The 22,326-nt window shown below is 42.0% G+C and overlaps 1 protein-coding gene across 4 annotated transcripts in view; it reads left to right on the top strand.

Moving 5' to 3' along the window:
* Positions 1 to 22,326, top strand: part of SGCD (sarcoglycan delta) — a 514,319-nt gene that overhangs the window by 351,502 nt on the left and 140,491 nt on the right. For all 4 annotated transcript variants that reach the window (XM_075274918.1, XM_075274919.1, XM_075274920.1 and 1 more), the window contains one exon: positions 7,393 to 7,578. In XM_075274918.1, coding sequence (XP_075131019.1) covers positions 7,393 to 7,578 — 186 coding nt within the window. The remainder of the gene's footprint in view (positions 1 to 7,392; positions 7,579 to 22,326) is intronic.

The following is a 22,326-nucleotide window of genomic DNA, read 5'->3' as shown; positions in this document are numbered from 1 at the left end:
CTTTAAAAAGTTTGGTGGGCTAGCAAATGTGATGTGATGTGTTATATTGTGTATCTAGTGATACAGACAATGTGATGTGTTGTATTGTGTATGTCGTGATACAGACAATGTGATGTGTTGTATTGTGTATGTCGTGATACAGACAATGTGATGTGTTGTAATGTGTATGTCGTGATACAATGTGATGTGTTGTATTGTGTATGTCGTGATACAGACAATGTGATGTGTTGTATTGTGTCAGACAATGTGATGTGTTGTATTCTGTCAGACAATGTGATGTGTTGTATTGTGTATGTCGTGATACAGACAATGTGATGTGTTGTATTGTGTCAGACAATGTGATGTGTTGTATTGTGTCAGACAATGTGATGTGTTGTATTGTGTCAGACAATGTGATGTGTTGTATTGTGTATGTCGTGATACAGACAATGTGATGTGTTGTATTGTGTCAGACAATGTGATGTGTTGTATTGTGTATGTCGGATGTGTTATATAGTGGAAAGCTATATGTAAATGTGAGTGAGTAGAGTGAGGGCTACTCCTGAGGTGACAGTAAGGAGTGTGCAGGCAGGTTGAGGCAGGAAATGCCAGGCAGTGTGTGTGAGTCTATAGCTGGGGCTAGGAGTCCTGCTTTTGTGAGTCTCCTGCTAGGAAGCCATGTTGTTTAGTGGCACCAAAATTAGCCTGCGACTCAATCCTAAGGGAAAACTATGTTTGTGGAAAATTGCACGCAAATCCGTCCAGGCGTTTTAGCGTGATTGAGGAACAAACATCCAAACTCACAAACATCCAAACTTTCACACTTATAATATTAGTAGGATAAAGATTTACAAGCGATTTACAAGGGGAGAGCACTGATTCAGGTGACCCTACCCTATTTGTGGAGCCGGAATCTGGTGACTCACTACTAGGGGTTAAGACTAGCTGACTTGATACAGTGGATTCTCAGGATGTGATTGGAATCAGGGCTCTTTCCCTGATCTCACCTGTGCTATGGGGACTGGCTTTACTATAGACCACCCCTTTAAGTAAAATATTTTGGCATTTTAATAGTGCACATTAGGCAGCAAGGAGCTGTCTGCAAATAGGTTTTATGACATTATACTGTGCTTATATTGTTGTAGCGCACAATTCCAGTTGTCCTCATGGGTACGCCTTCGCAGTGCAGGCTGGTCCGTACCCGCTTTATTTATTAATACAATGGAGTATTTTATTTATACCCGCGCCTCTTGCTGACTGTGGGTAGCAGTCAGTTCTGCTTTGTATTCTGCATTATTAAGTTGTATAAAACTACAGAGTGTTGTCATGACATTAGGAAGCAGAATTTAAGAAATAAGAATTTCATAACCGACTTGGTGAACCTGCCATTAAACATGTAGATGATACTTAATTGTTTATTATACAGAAAGAATTGCATGCTGGGATGTTACAGTCAGGATCTTGTCCTTGTAATAATAGATGTTCCCCGGGGTGATTTGAGGTTTTACATGTCATAGGGCATCATGTTCTGATGTTCGGGGTCATAGCCGTAATTTGTGTTCTCTTACACTACAGTACACTAAGCGACATTGATCGGTGTTAAACTTTCTAATGCCCTTTAGCAAGGAATTCTGCTCTGAATTTAACCCATTCATAGTTAAAAGTTGGCTTATCACTGCTACCGTATCAGTAAAGGGGCCTAAATTGGGCTGGGGGTTTATGGCAACACTTAGTCGCACAAAGTAAAATTGCTTTGACGGCATAGTAGGTGGAGTTTAATAAAGGTAAATGAGGTAGCGTTATGGTACACAAGGTGCCCCAACTATGATAACCCAACAGTCAGCATTTTTGTGTGACTGTATTAGTTGGCCACATGGCATTAGCAATTGTAACGTTGCATGGTACGAAGTTGTGGAGTTGTCTGTCTATAACTACTATAGATATGGGACAGAAGGGGCACTGTGTTCCCATTAAAGTACTCCACAAAAAAAGTTATTCTCTGCCCAGTTATAGTGAAGGTAATCTGATTTTGATTTTTGAGTTATACACACCCTTCTGGTCCTCAGCTGTGTCATGTGACACACATTGACTTCCTGTTCACACATACAAAGCTTGTCCATTGAAGAATCAGATTGTAGGTCACATGATACAACTGGGGACCTGAAGGGTGAGTATAACAAATACAGTCAGCATTAAGAAGATCACCATCACTACAATTTACATAATGGTCCAGAGAATAAAAATTTTTGTAAGAATGTTGCTTTAAGGAAACTGTCTTTGCAGTCTATGTTTTCTTGTGAGTCATACAGACCATTTATGCTGTGCTAGGAAATAAGTTCATCGTGATAGACCCACATCTATGGCCACTCCTTTAGCCAGCCAGAACCCTGATCAGGGGCAAAACCCCCAAAACAACTATCTGCAGATGGGTCTCTCTTCCTATTGCAGGGGATATTCTGATTTGGCTTTAATCCTAGATGATGTGGCAACTGTTTTGGGTGGAAATCCAGGGCTCCATTCTTAAGACATGAAGTATACCTTTACCATAAGGTTTTAATATGTATGGCCTTAGGACATCGGTTCCCAAACAGTAGATTATAATCTACAATTTGGACCGTTCCTGTGGAACCAATGGCAGAAAACTGAGGCTAAGCCTGGGGTTTCTGGTGCATAATGGCAAGAGTGAATAGGTTCCTACAAAGGGGCTAATCGACAATAAGGTGCCCTATAAACACCATTCGGCAGGATGCTTCTATTTTTGCACAATGAAGAAGCATGCATTACGGCCATCCACCGAAAGCAATGTGAGGCAGATTAGGGTGTGTTCTTGAAGAGGATCGTGAGGCAGAATACCTCCTAAAAAATCCTCACTAAACTCCTCTGTGTGAACATACACTTATGTCTGTTTTCCTGCTGGCTCCTATTCCGTCATGGTAAATCTTCCTGCTCATTGCTTCTTGATTTAGTATGCCTGTTATCACTCTCTTTTTGTGAAAAGCCAATTGTTCCCTCATATAAGGATATGTGATGTCCGCCTTTAGCTGGTTTGGCCGACAAACTGATGCCTAATATAAACCATAAGAGGGAGGTGCAATAGTAGCTGCTTGTTCTATTTTAAGAACTCCCCCACTCCCATGGAAGCGATGGTACTATTATATACTACTATGTAACTACTATTGTGAGCAGAGTCTTATGACTGGCACTACTATGGAGGTACTACAATATTATTGGTGTAGTATTTTGGGCAGTGTTAATGGAGCAGTATTATAGGTGCATTACGGCATCTCTAGTGTCATGGGGCACAGGAATATCTGAAAAGGGACAAGCAAATAATGTGCAGTATGTCATGGCTGCTGGAATGATAGAATTGATATGATACGATTTTGAGCTTGTCCCTCTAAAGAACTCGGCATATTAATCCGGGCCCGACATAGATAGGTTAGGTTCACCTGAATCGAAGAGTGCTGTCCCCCTAGGAATATTGTGATTTTTGTTAATCTGGAGGACCAAGTTCATGACTGTTACCCCTTTGAAGCAATGAAAATACCCTTGTTGTTCCAACGAGCTCATTTGCATATTGACCAAAACATTGATATCTTGGCATGAAGTCACCAATTCACAAGGGGAAAACACCATTTGATTCAGGTGACTCTAACCCATCTATCTGCAGGGCAGGGTTGGTATATGAAGTTCTGGTGGCAGACTCCCTTTACAGTCTCCAGAGCTCAGTAGCTGTCAGCTGGCTATAGTTGGACGAGTATTGTCAGGAGTAGCGGAGGCGTTCCTCACCGCTCAGCATCATTACTGGCGGCGAGGAACGCCTCCTCTCACAGTACAGCGCAATAGACGCTACTGTGAGGAGGGGCGTTCTGGACTGACTGTCAGAAACGCCCTGCTGACACTGAAGAGCTACAGTAATGTCCCTGATAGCTCTTCAGCGGTGGCACAGAAAGGGAAGGCTGACAGTGCGCTGAATTCAGCACACTATCTGCTTTCTAGTGGTGTATTATTCCGCATGTGCCCCGACGACATGAAAGGTCCTCTTTAACTTTATGGGTCGCAGTCCTGTCCCATAACAGCTGATCTCACTGTGTGACCCCTGCAGATTCAATATTGTTGCCCTATCATAAGGGCCATCAATGTTAAAGAGGTTGATAAACCCTTTAATTCTAATAATTAATAATCTGCCCCCATTTAATGTCCCTTCTTCATCTGCCCCCAGTTTAATGTTGCCTTTCCATCTCTGCCCCCCTTCACCTACAACACATTTAATGTCCTCCTCCATCTGCCCCCCTTCATCTGTCCCCTTCATCATGTTCCCCTTCAAATTGTCCCTCAAAGTTTAACATAAAAAACACTGATACTCACCTCTCCTTGCTCCCCTGCCGCTCTGTTTGCAGTCTCAGTAACGGAATTTACTGGGAGCTGCAGGAGCTATGTGAGTTACGTCATCACATCGCAACTACAGCCCCTGGGGCCTGAGCACAAGGGGCTTCATTCACCATTGCATTCAAATCATCTGAGTCCTCGGGAGCAGATGAGTTGATACCGAAACGGCGGGACAGGACCCACAATCCGGGACTGTGTCACAGAATCAGGGACAGTTGGGAGGTATGGGGTGAAGTTAGTTCTGATGTGTAGCATCCAGTCTATATTGCAAGATGGAGGGAAACTGTGGTCCTTCTTTGCCTCCCTGTGGTAACTTTCTGCAACATTATCTGTGTCTTTCCATTGCTCCAGAGATTTATGGTTTATCTGTGACTTTCCATAGTTGATTATCCTTCCCTCATTGTTCCCAATCAAAGTATAGAGCGCTAAGACACTATATGTGGCTGTTTACGTGAAAAGGGCCCAGATCGTCGATACTAATTATAGAGAAAATAGTCCAAAACATATTTGGGTAAAAAAATCACAATTTTGTTTTATGCAAAAATTTTATTTAAAAATATGTCAATTGTGCTTTCAATAAAAATTTTTTTGCTGTTTCGGACAATGTTACACTATAACCGTTACAATGATACCAAGAACTCCATATCGACAATGTGGGCCCTTTTCACATAAACAGCCACATATATTAAAAAGAATATTAAATTAAAAAATAAGCGCCACACTTGTCTATAGGCTGTGTCTGGTATTGCCGCTCCGCTTCATTGCAATGAAAGAAAGCAGCTATGTTTTTGTATTCCTGTAAAACTTCTGTAAATGCATCTGTTGAAGCCTCAAACTGTTCTTGAAGGCAGAACGAGGTACAAAATCTAGAGGAGTATTTTCTCAAGAGATTTTGAAGAAGCAAGTTCAGAGAAAATATCTTAAATTCATTAGATATATCGAAGACTAGTTGTGTGCTCCTTCCCGGAGAATTCTGGCCCCGGCATAGTAATTAGATAGTATCTAGGAACACAGTCCCTGGTAATTACCGAAGACGTCGGATGATAAAGGAAATTTTCGAGGGTTGACAGGTTCCAAAATAATGCTCCTTGTCCATCCAGCAGGCAGTTTCCATGGACACAGAAGAAACGCCTGAAAATAGTTATGTACTAAGACTGACCAGCGGTGTGTCCTGAGCGAAATGTGGCTTAAAGTGTTAACAGATCATAGTCATAGATGTGTGCCTCAGTAATAGTGTGAGCCCCAAGTCATAGACGTGGATCCAGAGTCATAGATAGGAACTACTAGTCATAGATGTGGGTCCACAGTCATAGATAGGAGCCCCTAGTCATAGATGTGTGCCTCAGTAATAGTGTGAGCCCCTAGTCATAGACGTGGGTCCATAGTCATAGATAGGAACTACTAGTCATAGACGTGGGTCCACAGTCATGGTTAGGAGCCCCTGGTCATAGATGTGTGCATCGAGTCATGTGTGTACACCCAGTCATAGTTGTGAGGCCCCATTGAGACTAAAGTTGTCCTCCATGTGAATATAATTTAGGGTAGACCTATACAAACAAATGTGTGCCCCCAGTCATAGATGTGAGCCCCTACTCATATATGTGTGCCACCAGTCATAGATGTGAGCCCCTACTCATATATGTGTGCCACCAGTCATAGATGTGAGCCCCTACTCATATATGTGTGCCACCAGTCATAGATATTGGCCTCTAGTCATAGATGTGCACCCCCAGTCATTGATGTGGATCCCCATTCAAAGATATGAGCTCCTAGTCATAGGTGTGTGCACCCAGTCATAGATGTGAGCCCCTAGTCATAGGTGTATGCACCTAGTCATATGTAGGTGCCCCCAGTCATAGATGTGTGCCCCCAGTCATAGGTGTGAGCCCCTAGTCATAGATGTGAGCCCCTAGTCATAGGTGTATGAACCTAGTCATATATAGGTGCCCCCAGTCATAGATGTGTGCCCCCAGTCATAGATGTGAGCCTCTAGTCATATCTATGTGTCCCCAGTCATAGATTTTGGCCTGTAGTCGTAGATGTGCACCCCCAGTGATAGATTTAAGCCCCTAGTCATTGGTGTGTGCACCTAGTCATATACATGTGCCCCCAGTCATAGATGTGTGCACCAGGTTATTCAGGTTTTTTTTTTTTTTTGTGCATGTTAATGTGGTTTGCAACAAGGGGACATAACAGTTTGGGGACCACATTTAGGGAAATTACTGTGCGGAGGAAGCACAAAGGGGGCGTTATAATGTGAGGGCAACAATGAGGGTTGTGGAGACCACAAGAATGGGGCATTACAATATGGGGGCCACAATAAGGAGGATTATAGTGTGGTGGCCACAATGAAGGAAGCTTATACTGTGTGGGGGTCACAATAAAGGGGAATATAGTGTGGTGGCTACGATGAGGGAGCATTATACTGTGCTGGGACCACAAGGAGGGGACAATATACTGTAGGAGCCAAAAGGGGGATGTTATACTGTGTGAGGGTCACGTGGGGAACATTATACTGTATGGAGTTATAAGGGATGATAATACTGTGTGCAGGCATTATAGAGGCATTATATCCTCTCAAGACCGCTAAAGGAGCTTTATACTAAATCTAATTTGCCACAGCGCAGATGTTGTCCCTCTTTTGGACCTCTGAAGGTTGGAACCCTACGGTCGTGTGTATGTCACCTTAGAACCTCAAAGCCAAATGACAAATCCAGCTATGCTTTATCTGTGCCCAACATGTGTCAAGTTTATTATGCTCAGATTGATTTTAATAATGGTGGGATGCTGGTAAGCGGCCGCCGAGCCGTCAGACCGCTGCTATGACAATGCGATTTGGTTGTATATTTCCAGAGTTAAATATAACCTGCCGAGAAGCCATTACATATTGAATAAGATACTGCTGTAAAATGCGCCTGGGAGCAGTCCTCCTTTGTACGGTGTTTGCAATGCATTGTGGTAATGCCAGGGACACGGAGCGGAGGTTTCACAATGTGTCTCACTCTGTGTGTGCTTCTGTTACAGATGCCTCAGGAACAGTATGCTCACAGGAGTACGCTCTCCAGCACCGAAGGACCCCATGTATACAAGGTGGGGATATACGGCTGGAGGAAGCGATGCCTGTATTTCTTCGTTCTGCTCCTCATGATACTCATCCTGGTGAACCTCGCCATGACCATCTGGATCCTCAAAGTCATGAACTTTACTATTGTAAGTAACCATGGAAACCAGACTATCTAGACGGAATGGGAACAGAGGGGAGCTTCCTTATGGTGTGGAAAAAAAGCAGCAGGAATGGGATTAGGACTCTGCGGGAGCTGTAGGGAGAACAATCCGGAGGTTACGGCAGGCCATGGACTACATTTACTTCAGATAAAACTTTATCTTATAGCTGGCTTCCCACCTGGAGTGTAATTGTGCCATGGAAGCAGCGGGGAGCTGAGTCGGAGCATAGGGAGGCGTAGTTACAAATTTGGCGTACAGCGGGAAGCCTGGTCAGGGTTAGCACGCAGTTACTTAACACATGGAACAGTTAATGGGAAAAATAGAGAACATATTAATGTACAGATCCCAGTATACATGTACTGACTGCAACCTGTGGTTCTCCAGTCGCAGTGCTCCGAGCATGTGTATGGCGGCAGCACGATGAGGGTTGTAGTCCTGTATCCGCTGACAGTCACGGCTTCTTGTGTTTACAGGGTGGACTCAGAATTGAAGTACTGTATATATTCCATTATCTATATGTCTTAGTATACTTAGTCTGCGATATCCATGGAAGTGAATGGTTTGGTTTTTTTTCTTCCTTAGTATATTGGCTTCTATGGTATTATTTTAAAGAGGACCTCTCACCACCTCCACCAACTCCAATTCTTTACATCCTTTAATAGACACCGCTCCACTGATCCCCGGGCAGTTGGATTTTTTTCTGTAGCCTCCACCATTCCCGAGCAATCAGTACTGTTAATTACAGCACCCAATACGCTGATTAAGCACTCTACTGCCAGGTGGGTGGTCCCTGTTTGTCTGATCCAGCCAAGGACCGCCCACCTGACAGTAGAGAGTCTAATTAGCATATTGGTTGATGAAACTAACAGCACTTATTCCTCAGGAATGGTGGGGGCTAGAGGGGAAATTCCAACTGCGCCATAGTAAGTGGAGGGAGGCCTATTAAAGGATGGAAGGAGTTGGAGTTGGTGAAATGTCCTCTTTAAGTCATATGTACTCGCCATGTACTGTAAAGCTTATGTCTTACCATATGTTATTGTTTTCGTCTTTGTGACCTCCTTGAAAATGAATGAAAATCATTTAAAAGAAAATTGTCAGCTCCGAGGGTACATGTGGGCTGTCTTGTGTGCACTCCTACCTCCGTATAGTAGTGTTTATGTATCTAAGTAGACATACTGTAGAACAGTGATTTTCAACCTTTTTTGAGCCGCGGCACACTTTTTACACTTAAAAAATCCCAGGGCACACCACCAACCAAAATGGCACAAAATGACACTAAAACAGTACATATTATACATATAGTTAATAATATAGATTCTAAATGGTTGATTCTTTGGTTGAAATAAACTGCCGCAAAATCTGCAACAAAAACGCTGCGTTTATGCAACTTCGGGCCTCAGCCTTACGCCTTCTGCATACAAGTGGCACGCATGTGGTTTTCACTGATATAAACATTAAAAATTAATTGACAGGGCCACAAATGCAGACAGATATAGGGTATGTATAGGACAGATATAGGGTATATATAGGACAGATATAGGGTAGGTATAGGACAGATATAGGGTAGGTATAGGACAGATATAGGGTAGGTATAGGACAGATATAGGACCTGCTCTATAATTTTCAGCTCTTCAATTTGGCCCAGATACACAGCCACAAAAAGAATGGCTGTATATATGGGTCCTTAGAAATGTATAGGTCTGTACTTTATCCACAGTTGTGTATAAAAAGTCTGGTCTTGTATATTACAGGTTACAACTCAATGTGCCTCATATTAATAGCAGTGAACCCCATCCTGTCCCTCACATTTACCCCCTGTGTGCTTTACATAAGGGATACTGATATGTGAGACATATGGAGGTGATAATTAAGTAAATATCTTCATTATATAGTACCCCTATATGTCACACATGTTATTAACTCTTATGTGAGCCACACAGGGGTTAATATGAGGGATATGATGGGGTTAATTGCTATTAATGTGAGGCACATGGAGTTACTAAAACTAAAGTAATAACCCCAAATGCCTGACAAGAATAGTCAGTAACACACACGTACCTGGTGTTTTTACTTTCACTTTGCTTCCTCTCCTATTCAGGGCTGCAGACGGCAGGAGCTCCTCCTCACGTGTAGCAGCAGGTCCCTTATCCTGTGCAGTGAGAGGCTCACCTCTGATTGGTGGGCAGGGAGAGAAGGGGGCGTGTCCTACACCTCAGCTCTAGCTAGCAGAGCAGTGAAGGGACGCTCCGTCTACATTTACACGGGGACTGGCTGCTGTGCCAGCAAAATAGGTCTCCCGTGCCAATCTTGGCATGCGTCTGGGGAACTTTCCCCGCGGCACACCCGACCATGTGTCACGGCACACCAGTGTGCCGCGGCACACTGGTTGAAAATCACTGCTGTAGAAGAACAGAGCCTGTAGGCAATGTACACATTGTAGTCACAAGTATATGCCGAGAACAGTGGAAGGTTCCACCGTATATCGCTGTATCCGCATCCAGTGGGATAGATCAGCCATTGACTCCAATTGTTGAAAGAAAAAAGAATAAAATGATATTGTGGAGTATATTTTTCTTTGTAGTCAACCATTCTATGTACTGATATAGGCATATCCACTCAATGAAGGCCAGAAGTACACTATGAATGGAGATGTATGGATGTAGCTTATGTATAGGCTGATAGCCAAATGCCCAGTGTACACATAGCCTGATATTCAGGAGAGCTTTGTGCTTGTATACCTGTGGGTGAACCAACATCTTTCTGCTTTTGAAGAAAGTAGCCATGTTTTTCTGATCTTTTACAATATCTGGGAACTTTTTTTTAAACTTATTTCCAACCCAGGTTCAGAACCTCAGATTTCTAGGCTGGATTTGACTCTGGGTCACCCGATCAGAACCAGTACCCGACACCTCCCTTTTCTCCATGTTCACTGGTATTACCTTTACTATGGGGGCTGACCTTACTATAACAAGCATGGTTCACATCCACGCCAGATTTCCATTCTTCTGGATCTCTGACGGACTAAAAGAAAGGAAATCTGACGTGGATGTGAAAAAACTGCAAAAACAGCGGACAAGAATGGAGGCGAAGGAAACCTGACTATTGACTATAATGGGGTCCTTTGGATTTCCATTATTTTTAACTTTTTGCTGCAAACATGATTTTTCGTCCAGAGATTTATGAATCCGCGCCAGATGGATACCGGGTGCAGAGTTGAACCCTGCATATTACCTGTGAACATGGAGAGGAGCAAGAAGGCAGAGCAGCTCTAGTTCCGGAAGTTAGTAGGAACCAGCACAGAAACCTAAGATTCTGAAAAAAAAGAAACTGGGTCAAGAATAAAATTTTTAAAAAGTCCCGGAATAACCCCTTTAAATGTTGAAGGCTCTGCACTTACTAGCACCTAAGCTTCTTTTTTGTTGTTGCTGGCTGCTTGGTGATAAACTATAATTGAGCTGCTATATGAAGGGGTGGAAAGACAGTGACAACTGTAGTCAGCGCAAGCAGTTGTCAGTGTCCGTTACAAGATGTTGGACTGGCAAACTAAGCAAAATAACATCTTCTGTTAACATTAAGGACTCGGAGGAGAAAAGTTTCTCACAATCTAGTACATTAAAAGTCAAAATAAAATACCCATTGTCTAATTTCTAAGAATTTGCATAATACTGTTCCCAGAATAAGACTGGTTTGCGTGGCATTAAACTGAGCAGGACAATTAGGCAGAGGTTATCTACTCTGTTAACCAATCACCATTGCTGCTGAGATCACCTGACTCAAAGTCCTTACAATATAATAAGTGTCCTTATTGTAGATGCCAGATAATGTACCGTATATACTCGAGTATAAGCCGACCCGAATATAAGCCGAGGCCCCTAATTTTACCACAAAAAACTGGGAAAACTTATTGACTCGAGTATAAGCCGATGGGGGGAAATGCAGCAGCTACTGGAAAATTTCAAATATTAAAATGGATGGAGTTTTTGGGTGCAGTAGTTGCTTGGTGCTGGGGAAGGGGAGGGGGTGTTTTGGTTGTCTGTCTGCCCCTTCCCTGAGCTTGAGGACTGTTTTTCTTCTCCCCACTTGGAATTCAGTCTGTCTGAATATAGGGTATCTGCAGTGCTCCTATTAACCCCTTCCCGACGGAACAGGAGCACTGCAGATCCCCTATATTCAGTAGACTGGGCACTGTCAGACACAAGGATACCTAATGAGTTTGTGTTTCACAGTCATTTTCTAATTTTGCATGTATTCTAGGGATTTGATTTGATTTGATTTAGGGAAAGGAGGGATTTACAACTTTTATTTTTTTTAAAGCTTTTTTTTTCCCCACTATTTTATGGGAGATTCATAGACCCCCCTCCCCTCCCCTCCTTTTTTTGCTGACTCGAGTATAAGCCGAGAGGGGCTTTTCCAGCACAAAAACTGTGCTGAAAAATTTGGCTTATACTCGAGTATATATGGTATATAGTCCTAGGGGAGTGTTATAGGGGGAGCACTTAGTACCCCTCATACACAGAGGAAAAGAAAGCAGTACTTTTGTAGAACCTATCTCAAAATTAATGAATTATTCTAACTATAGGGCAAATATCTTGAAAGGTTGAACCAAAGTATTGATCTTATTTAGACGTGGTTGAACTTTTTGAGATTTGTTTTGCTCAATATTAATGGAATCGTCATACTTTTTTTGTGTGGGGTCAAATGTGTTCAGCATAAACCGGAAGATCTATTATTATATTCTATGGATTTGTCACATCTCTGACCCCAGAGTATAACAAGAAAGAGAAAGTTTGGAAAGATAATAAACACTTAGACTCGCCTTCCCTCCTCTCTTCTGGGCTCACTTGTGGCGTCTGACACTCTCTCCTCTGACCTAATGGCTGATTTCATATGTCCAGGGGAACTACTGAGCTCTGTGATTGGGCCTCAGAAGTCACACGAAGTGTGCCAAAGTCCCCCAGTGACCACAAGGAAGAGCAGGAGAGGTCAAGGAAGGTGAGTATAATTGTTTATTATTATTCCACACTTCCCATGGGCCTCCACCTAATATACTCTGGGGTCTGAATAATAGAAATTGGGGTTTGTAGCATAAAGTTTTGGCCCGAAAAATAACAGACTTACGATTTCATGAATATCTTGATAAATTCATCCATTTCTGTTTAGGATTAATAATTTGGTTCAATCGATCAAGATATTTCCCATATAATGAGAATAATATTTCTGCACCTTCCTGGGTTTACGCTTATTATAATATGTTACTTTTCAGACCCCAGAGTATCATAGTTATTTGTGGGCAACAAACCCCAAAGGTTTTGGATTTTGGTCAAGCCTGAAATTTTTGGAAAATTTGGGTCAAATCTTCCTTTATCTCTAGTTCTTACACAATGAAATCCTTCACACTGATACTAGCGATACATTAGTTGTTAAGTCCATGTCCAATGGTGAGATTATTTTTGGATGTATATTAACCTTTCATAATTGGATATTCTATGAAAATGGATCAAAGTTTTTGAAATCTCCAAGTCTGTGTTATAGGATTATTATTAAAGGATCTAAAGAGAATACTTTACTAATCTTCTGCAAAGTCTCCCACTCCAGGGGGTCAATACTTAGTGATGGAGAGATTAGTAGAATGATAGTTCGAGAAGTAACACCTAGTGAATAATAAAGGATTCAGGGTCCATGGCAGCAGAAAAGCTGAATGAAATAAGAGTGACGTTTGGACTCGTCTTCCCCGTGGACAGTGAAATGTGTGTAAGCAATGAAATTCAGGGAGGGATTTTGTGCGAATATCATCATTTCCTCGTAATCCCAGTGTCTCTGCAGGGAGCACGCCTCGCTTCGTAATTAAAGGCTTTGTGTGGGGAAATAGTGAGAACAAAGTGGTTTCATTTCACCTGCCGTACTTTCCCGTAGACTAATTTAGCAATGGTTTTTATATCATAGGCATGTGTGGGTTTGAGTGTTTACATCTTATGTCTACCGCTGGCATTAAAACCATTATCCCTCACATTGAGATAACTAGATGCCTAACTGGACCTACGTAGGCTTTGAGTGCGGTTTTATGCTCCTTTCTGCTCCGGTGTCTTCTCATCCTGCCTTTATAAAGCTTTTATTGATTATAAAAAGTTTCACGGGGATTCTATAATTAAAAGTAAAAGGACTGACCATGTCAAGTACTTTACTGTTATATACATAAATATGGTCCCCGTATGGTGGGACTTCTCAGCCTTTTTCTACTGGATCTTCACCAACCAAAACATGAGATCATGGTAGGCCCACTGCCAAATTGGTTTGTCTTTGGTCCACATCTAAGCGTGTTGTCTAAGCTGCATACCCGTTATTCACTCTTTAACCCCAAACAGGGATCTGGATTTCCCTACGGGGTCCCAGTGTTAGTAGCAGATAGTGATGAGTGACCTGGTTTGTAACTAGCACGGTTTGTTATGAGTTTTACTGAAATTCTCAGTTTAGCTAAATCCAATTTTGAGGTTCCCCACCGAAGAACTATTATTATCCTCCAGGGTGTCTTCAGGCCGGGCTCAGACGGGGTTGCTTGTTCAGGATTTTGATGGGAGTCCGTCAATGGGAGACGTGCCCTTTCTTCAGGCAGATTCCGCAGCTGATTCAGCCGTGGACATCCGCTTTGTGACACCTCCCTCCCGACTAGGCCCATTCATTTGGGCCTAATCTGGAGCAGAATTCCACGACTGGATACCGATGCATTGCATCGGCATCCAGGCGTGGCTAGCCATTTTTTGGTCCTTAACCTGAGACAGCCTCTGCGTCAAATTCTGGGCCAAAAAATCCCGTCTGAGCCCGGCCTCAGAGTGTTTGTTATGTTTATTCTCCTCCCCTCCTCCTCTACCTATACTCTGGGGTCTGAAAGAATTGGGCCAAACTTGAAAAGAAACTGGGGACAAAATTATGAATATTTGTAGAAATAAATTTTGTGAGATTCGCTCATTTCTAATGGCAGCTGACTAGGTAAGTTAGGGACTATGGTGCAACACACCAAAGAATCAGGCCAATACATAGTGGAAATACAGAATCAAATCAGACCACACAGAATACATTCACACTCTGAAAACAGAGAGGAGTTCAGAACATACACATAGCAGAAGTATATACAAAACAGAAATCCATTGTTGGCCAAACATTCCCAGCAGAAACCCGAGGTCACAGATAGTAGAGATACATACATGGCAGATGTAAGGACATGCTTCCAATCATGGGAACCTGAAGGACTGAGTCCAGAGGCAGAAAGAGCTACTTGCATCCAAACATGGCAAACTGAAGGATTTCCATCTAAGCAGGAGTCTAAATATGGCAGATGGAAGGACATATACATCCAAAAAGTAGTAAAGATGTATACATGGCAGAAGCCCAAAGGGCAGTCATACTTCTACAGAATTACAGGCATGACTCCAGCATTATATAGAAACATAACTAACAGAATCAGACTTTGGATAGTATGCATCAGTCCAAACAAAAGATCATGAAACAGACATTACAAAGTCAGGGCGTGGCCAAAGAAAGAGACACATATATACAAACAGGCAGACAGGGATTGGCAGAAGGAAGTTTAGCAATTGAGAACACTAATCCTTCAAAACCTCTTTTTGCTGTCATCACAAATATAGTGTTCACGTCTGCAATCTGATAACTGGCACATGCCTATGCCTGTCTTAAATCAGGCTGGTACTCCAGTCTATAAAGAAATGTAACATTTCTGATTGCTGGCCTTATTTAGGAGTGAACTGTGTTCAGCATTTCCTATTTTAGTGTTGGCTTAGTTTGAAGCATTGATGGATCCTGACATTGCGGTATACCTTAATGTTGATTAATATCGAAACAAGCGTCTGCAAATAGGAAGTGGACAATTGACCGGCAGCCGGTGAGGAATTCATTAGTCCTCAACTTTTTCTCAATTAGAAAAAGATGCAGATTCCATCTATTTATCAGTAAAACACCGCCACGTTTTATTCTTAAAGTAAATGTGGCAGATTTATTATGCCTGCTATGGCAATTTTGGCGCATACAAGCCATAAAAACTTGTAATTTTTTGCACAAAAAATTGTATCTTTTTCATTTCTGTACCACCTTTGCCACTTTCCACAAAAGGGGTGTGGCAAGGGCATGCAGGTAATAGGGCCAGCACCCCCTTCAGATTTATTATCATTTACACCAACAGGAAAGTAGCCAGTAAATTTTTTGATAAATCATTCCCTCCGATTCTCCCAGCACCATTTCTGATATTTCCTGTTCCCACTCAACGACACACTGGCATTAACCATTTAGCCAATGACTTGCTTCAGTAGTGGCCCACCTCCAGTGATTGGTTGAGTTTCATTTCCTGTGTTTCGAGAGGGAGCAGGGAGTAGAAGTAAGGGTAAGTTCACACGATGTAACGTGCCGCGTGTTGTGGCACGTATACGGTGTGTGAGAGTTTGCGTGCCGTATACGCTCCCATTGATTTCAATGGGAGTTAGGATCATATACGCCGCGTTATTTTGCGGCCGTGATTTTGTGGCCGCAAAATCACGGCCGCAAAATAACGCAGCGTATACGATCCTAACTCCCATTGAAATCAATGGGAGCTTTTATAGCGCGCAAACTCTCACATGCCATATACGTGCCAGATCACGCAGCACGTTACTCCGTGTGAACGCACCCTAATAGGGGATCAATGAGTGTTATTTTAAAAAAAAAACAAAACTTTTTTTACACCATTTTATGCCTTCTCTAAATTGCTTGACCATCCCTTCAGGTCATAAAAAAAATGCACTGGCCTGAAGAGCTTGCAGTCTGAGCCTTCCTGTTTGGTAATGTACAGCAGTGTAGCATGCACGCAGGAAATACCCATGTAGCCAATCACTAGCCACAGTGGTGGCCCGCCTTAGTCATGGATTGGTGGAGTGTTCATTTCTTGTGTTTTGAGAAGGAGCAGGAAGTAGAACCAGGGGAGCAGCAAAACAGGAGTGATGGGGGATCCGTGAGTGCCTGGTATTTCGAGTAGGACCACGAAGCTTTGGAAAAGGTGCAGTGAGGAATGAGTGACCATGATTTTTGAAAAATTATAATTTTTCTGTGTTTTGCGACGGTCCAGGGGAGCCTCGGAGTGGTAGTGATAGAGGGTACATGAGTATGATTCACCTTTTCTAAATTATTTTTTTTATTGAGGTTGGAAAACCTCTTTAAGTCATAAAAAAAAATGCACTAGCCTGAAGAGCTTACAGTCCAAGCCTCCTTATTTGAGGAGTTGCAGCCATTGCTACACTAGAAGGTTGCTGTGGAATTGTCAGATTGTTAGAAGAAGTCTCTAACTCATTTCTAGTTATGAGCCAGCATCAAATGTAATGGAATTTGTTGCACTATATATTGCAGTAATTGCTGTTGTGTGGTCTGGAGCCAAGGCTTCAGGTCTAGAAGCAGAGCTGCTATTAAACATATACTAAATTATTGAAGAAGTGATAAAAATGGTATAGAGCATTATATGACTTAATTCCCGTAGTTTATTTAAATGTCTGTGAGTGGAATGGGTAATGTCTGCCAGAATATTTTACCGAAATATATCGTGTATTGTTAGCGGATCTCTCCAGAAGTTTGTTCCTGGAGAAAAATAAACATGTACGAGTCCCAGTTTTCTAAAAGAATTTTATAGAATTTTATGCTTTTATTTATGTATTTTATTTTATGTTCTTTAATTGTCTACTTGGTTTTCTCTCTTACGTGGCAGAGTTCCAGTCCCACATGGCACCGTTTACAAAAACACTGGCATATATAATAAGGTGGTCAGGTTCCCTTTACAGGATAAAGTCTAGAACCAGGACATCAAGTCCATCTGGTACCTTTCAAAGTACTTGACAGGTACACGAAATGGTTATGGCCACAGTTAGTATCAGGGCAGTGCACTTTTTGGCCCAAATTTAATATTGTGGTTTTGAATAGACACGGGTGCAACATGCCATATCTTGTTCTAGACTGGGCTAAAATTTCTAGACGTATGGGTGTGGATTCTCCGAAAAATGTGGTATGGCCACAATGCACAAGATATTACCCAAAAGTTTTCACAAAATTATGGCTCAATGGAAGGCAACGAAAAGGTGGCTTAAACATAACTGATTCTAGGTTCATTCCTGCGCCCAGGTTTCCGTTCTTCAGGTCCACTTGGGGACCTGAAAAATGGACACCCAATCCTCTTAAAAAAGCAGCCTATAATGAGGTCCGCAGGTTTCCACCCAAAAAATGCATCTAAATACATCTAAGTATAGATCCCGCATCGACCACTGTGATAAATCTGGCACATTTTCAGACTACCTGTTTAAATTTACATTTACATAGTTATCCAGCTCAGCATATCAACGTCTATAAACAGAGAACCAAATCCAGGAAGCAGGGAAACCTTTTAGGATTTCAAGGCTGAATGGTAGACATAACTGTAGTAAAATTCCAGCTTCAACTGTGGTTACAATATCCAAAAGATCCAAACATGTACGGTGCAATAAAATGTAACTATTATTTCATTCCCAAATTTAAAAAAGTCACATATTGACTAGGGAATCAGCATACAAAGGCTACGCGTTTCGGGACTGTGTCCCTTCCTCATGGCATGAGGAAGGGATACTGAAATTTACACTGCATTGTCAATATCGGCACAACCTAAATTGAAATTGTCCTGATGTGCCACCATTACTCACCTAGCCAAGTACCAATGAAACCAGTTAGTTCAAGGGTTTTTTCGGGCAAAAATATTTTTTTGTTAAAAAAAAGGTCTGCTAGTGTTATTAATGGGTGGTTAATAAGTGCACTCATATAACTTTAGCAGAATTTTGAGTGATTTCTGGGTTTCTCTGGGAAGGCCTAGCATCTTCTGCATTTTATTACATGGTGTGTGTAGCTTCCTGCTGCAACGCATTCTGGTAGCTGTAGGCTCTCACACTATTTCCATCTCTCTCCTCTTACCCCAAGACCCCCTCTCTGTCTCCCTAGCTATTTCTCCCACTGCTAGCCTTTCTTAACTCATTCAGCCCATTCTCACCCCCCCCTCCCCCACTCTCACCCCCTGTCCCCCACTCTCACCCCCCTCCCCCACTCTGTTATACTTTACCTGTCTTCTTCCGGTCTTCTCTGCCAGAAATGCGCAGTACTGTGCTCGTAGCCTTCAATACTTCTCTATTGCGCATGCTCCAAGCTTTCACAATAGAGATGTATAGTCGGCTTCAGCGATACCAACACGTGTGCCGACGTCATTGGAGGAGGAGGAGGAGCCGTCCACCGGGGAAGGAGTCCTAGACAGGAAGAAGTTGGTTGCGTATGATGGTGTGGATGGTAGGGGGAGTCGTAGTGACGATCCGTTTCTGGAAATGGGGAAACGGATGACTACCGGAGAATAAAATAATGTCCCTGGGGCAGTCACATGAGTAAATAGGCATTTTTGTTTAATTATGTAATTTAGAAAGTAGGAGGGGGGAAGATGTTTAGATTAGTGTAGAGTTTTAGGGACAACCCCTTTAAGTCAGACTTAGCCACCCTAAAGAACATACCAAGACTTGACTTAACTGAAGTCTATTTCACAGTTCAAACCTACAGATCTGTCTAACCAGAGATGTAACATGAAGCTCTTTTGCCTCAATGCAAAATCTGTGCCAGGTTTATTTTATAGACTCAACCATTACAATTCAACTAGGTTCAACCCAACAGGAATGACGACTTTAAGTCATTTTTCCGATCAGAAATGCTATACCACATGACTAGGACTCTTTTTGAAGCCACTCTTGAGATAAAATGCAAAAACTGCATTTAAATGTGTGATCCTACCCTAAAACCCCTGACAGATGAAGTGAACAAGGCTCTGTTCACATAATAATGAATAACAGTTGTGTGAAAGCTGTTTTAATTAATGTATATCATGTGGCCATTTTCGAAACAACTAAGGTCTATGGGGTTATTCATATGAATATCTTTTTAATGGGCTGTTACCTTCCAAAATGAAGACATGTCCTGTATTTAGCCATCTTCCCAACCTAATGGTCCCCATACAAAACAATGGGTCCTTTCTAAAGGAACGGGCACGGTCGTGTGATTAGAACCTAAAGGAATGAAATTTATTAGGCAACAAATAGACACTTCATGAAGTTGATGTCTTGGTAGCAGGAAAAATGGGTAAGTGTAAGGATCTCCGTGACATTACATGGGTCACATTGTGGTGGCCAGACGACTGGGTCAGAGCATCTCCAAAATGGAAGCCTGGTCAGTATAAGTCAATATGATAAAGAAGAAAATAAAGGAATGCAAAGACCATTTAGGTCCCATTTCTGGCTCCTTAGAATATACTGGCAGATAAAACCTGTTTCCTAATATAAGTCATCACTTCATTGTCTTTTCTGAAAGTTTTTCACCTAGTGAAATGTTCACTTTATGTAAAAACTGTCTCCGTTTTTGTGCTCCTTTGTTGCACCGCGCAGTAATTTTCGCATTATCCGGTAATTATTGTTCATTCCTATTAATCTTGGTAAACAAATTATTCTGCCACTGTTTTCTAAAGAATACATGAAAGAGAAAGTGCTCTAGAGGGAAAAATGTCCTTCAATGCGCAAACTGGTACATGGCGCTACAGTGTCACAGATAGGATTAGGAACAAGTCCAGGAAATTCGTCGTTCCATTTGTCGTTACTAGGGAAATTTATGAAAAGGTTATTTGATGTATTTATTGTTTTTTACCTGTTTTTCTACTGCGGTAATAACCCATTTAAAGGGATATTACACAAAAAAAGTCATACAAAAATATTTTGTCTCCTGTCTGTGTTCTACATGGTTTTGGTTGGAGGTGTAACTTGAAGCTCCTTGGCCACAGTGCAAATGTATAATGGGGCCCCTACTTACCATGTGCTAGGTAGAAATCTGGTGTCTTCTAAGGCTCTAAGGACCAATAGTGTTTGCTACCTGTGTAACCCTATAGCTAAGCCCCTGCTATAGGGCAGTCTGGTCTGCAGTCTGTTAATCGAGGGCCCCTTCACACGGCGTAAGCACTCGGCTCCTTTCGAGCCGTACACGCGAGCGCTTCTAAACACTTCCCATTCACTTCAATGGGAGCGCACGTAAGCTTTATTGAAGTGAATGGGAAGTGTTTAGAAGCGCTCGCGTGTACGGCTCGGAATGAGCCGAGCGCTTACGCCGTGTGAAGAGGCCCTAAGGCTATCACAAAACTACAGCCCTCAGTATATGGAGACATTAGATAAAGGGCCACAAGCTATAGATTAGGTTGATAATATGTATTGCGTATACATTTTACAGCCTCTAGGACAATATATACGTCATAATCTTCTGTACTTGTTTGTGGGGTGCCATTAAACAATGATCGGTCGGTCTATCAGTGGGACCACCACTAATCCCAAGAACTGGCTGACTGTTCATAGTGACAGGAGTTGTCCAGTTCATGTATATTGATGACCTACCTACATAATAGGTCATCAATAAGAGATCACTGGGGCAGGGCTGAGGAATGGGTAGGCCAAACCTAGAAGCCTATTGGTAGGTCAACTCTGACTCCTGCTCCGACTTTGACTCCTCCATAAATGGCTACAAGCCTTGGTCACACATAAGCAGTAAAAATCCTCTAATTCACAATTTTTATCAGTGCTTTTTTGGGATTTTGTACCAAAAAAACAAAAACACATCAAACAAAAAGAAAAGAAAAAAGGACATTTCCCGTATTTTATCCACATATTAAACCAGGGCCGTCACCTGTATTTAGAGATAAAATGAGCCATTGTCCTTGGCGTACCTCACCATTGTGCGGCCTCGCTGTCTCCATGACCTTGCTGTTTAGACTTTTCTTAATATATAATCTTGTGTCGGAGCTAAACACTGAGGAAGAAATAGGGTGTTTCGTAAACATGTCTTCTTGTCACAATAGCTAAGGGGTTTAGCACAAGACCTACGACCTGCCAATCCGGTATTTATAAGCTTTGGTAATGGAGGTCTTTGGACACAATCCATTACCCCTTCCAGTCCCTTAAGGACCACAAGTAATAAAGGTGACAGTGTCAAGCCTCCCTGTAATCACTGTGTTCTTTACCGTCAGCAATCTGTATTCTCTTTCCTGATCCCTTAGAACTGCTTTATTTCCCTTTGTTGATGGCCTCTTTGTTCTTTTTTAACGACATTTATTCTGTTTTTATTGCTTTCACACAAGTACGATTAGGGTTACGGATATCTGAAAGGATGTGGATAGAAGTGACCGATACCCTAAATTTTTATCTTGCTTTGGAATAGTTAAATTTTCCCATGAACGTAAATTAGTTTTAATTTGTAGAGAATTAAAAGTTAAACATTTTTAAAAATATAAATAAAATTTTTTTTGCAGAGTTTTGAATGCTTTTCTCTAACCATCATAGGGGCGACAATTGTATAAACCAATTATATTCGATTGTAGAGTCACTTATTGACACTTTTTGAAAATCAACTTTTTCTTATACATATGAGCTATTCGGTACATTCAGAACAAATTTATGTGACTTGTACCCACTGATTTCAGCTGCATTTTATGAACATATAATGTTAGTCGGGGCCTTTTGCCTCCACCCTTAGGCTGAGTGCACACAGGGTATTTTGGTCATGATTTTGAGGCCGTATTCGCCTCAAAATCCTGACCAAAAAGACGGCTCCCATTGACTTCAGGTCTTTTTTCCAGGAGCTGTTTGTTCCGGCTCCCGGAAAAAAAAGAACGGACAT

Source organism: Leptodactylus fuscus, chromosome 5 (genome assembly GCF_031893055.1).
Source record: "Leptodactylus fuscus isolate aLepFus1 chromosome 5, aLepFus1.hap2, whole genome shotgun sequence".
In the NCBI taxonomy this organism is placed as follows: Eukaryota; Metazoa; Chordata; class Amphibia; order Anura; family Leptodactylidae; genus Leptodactylus; species Leptodactylus fuscus.
The sequence above is the reverse complement of the archived record's forward strand: the minus strand, read 5'-3'. Positions and strand labels throughout refer to the sequence as shown.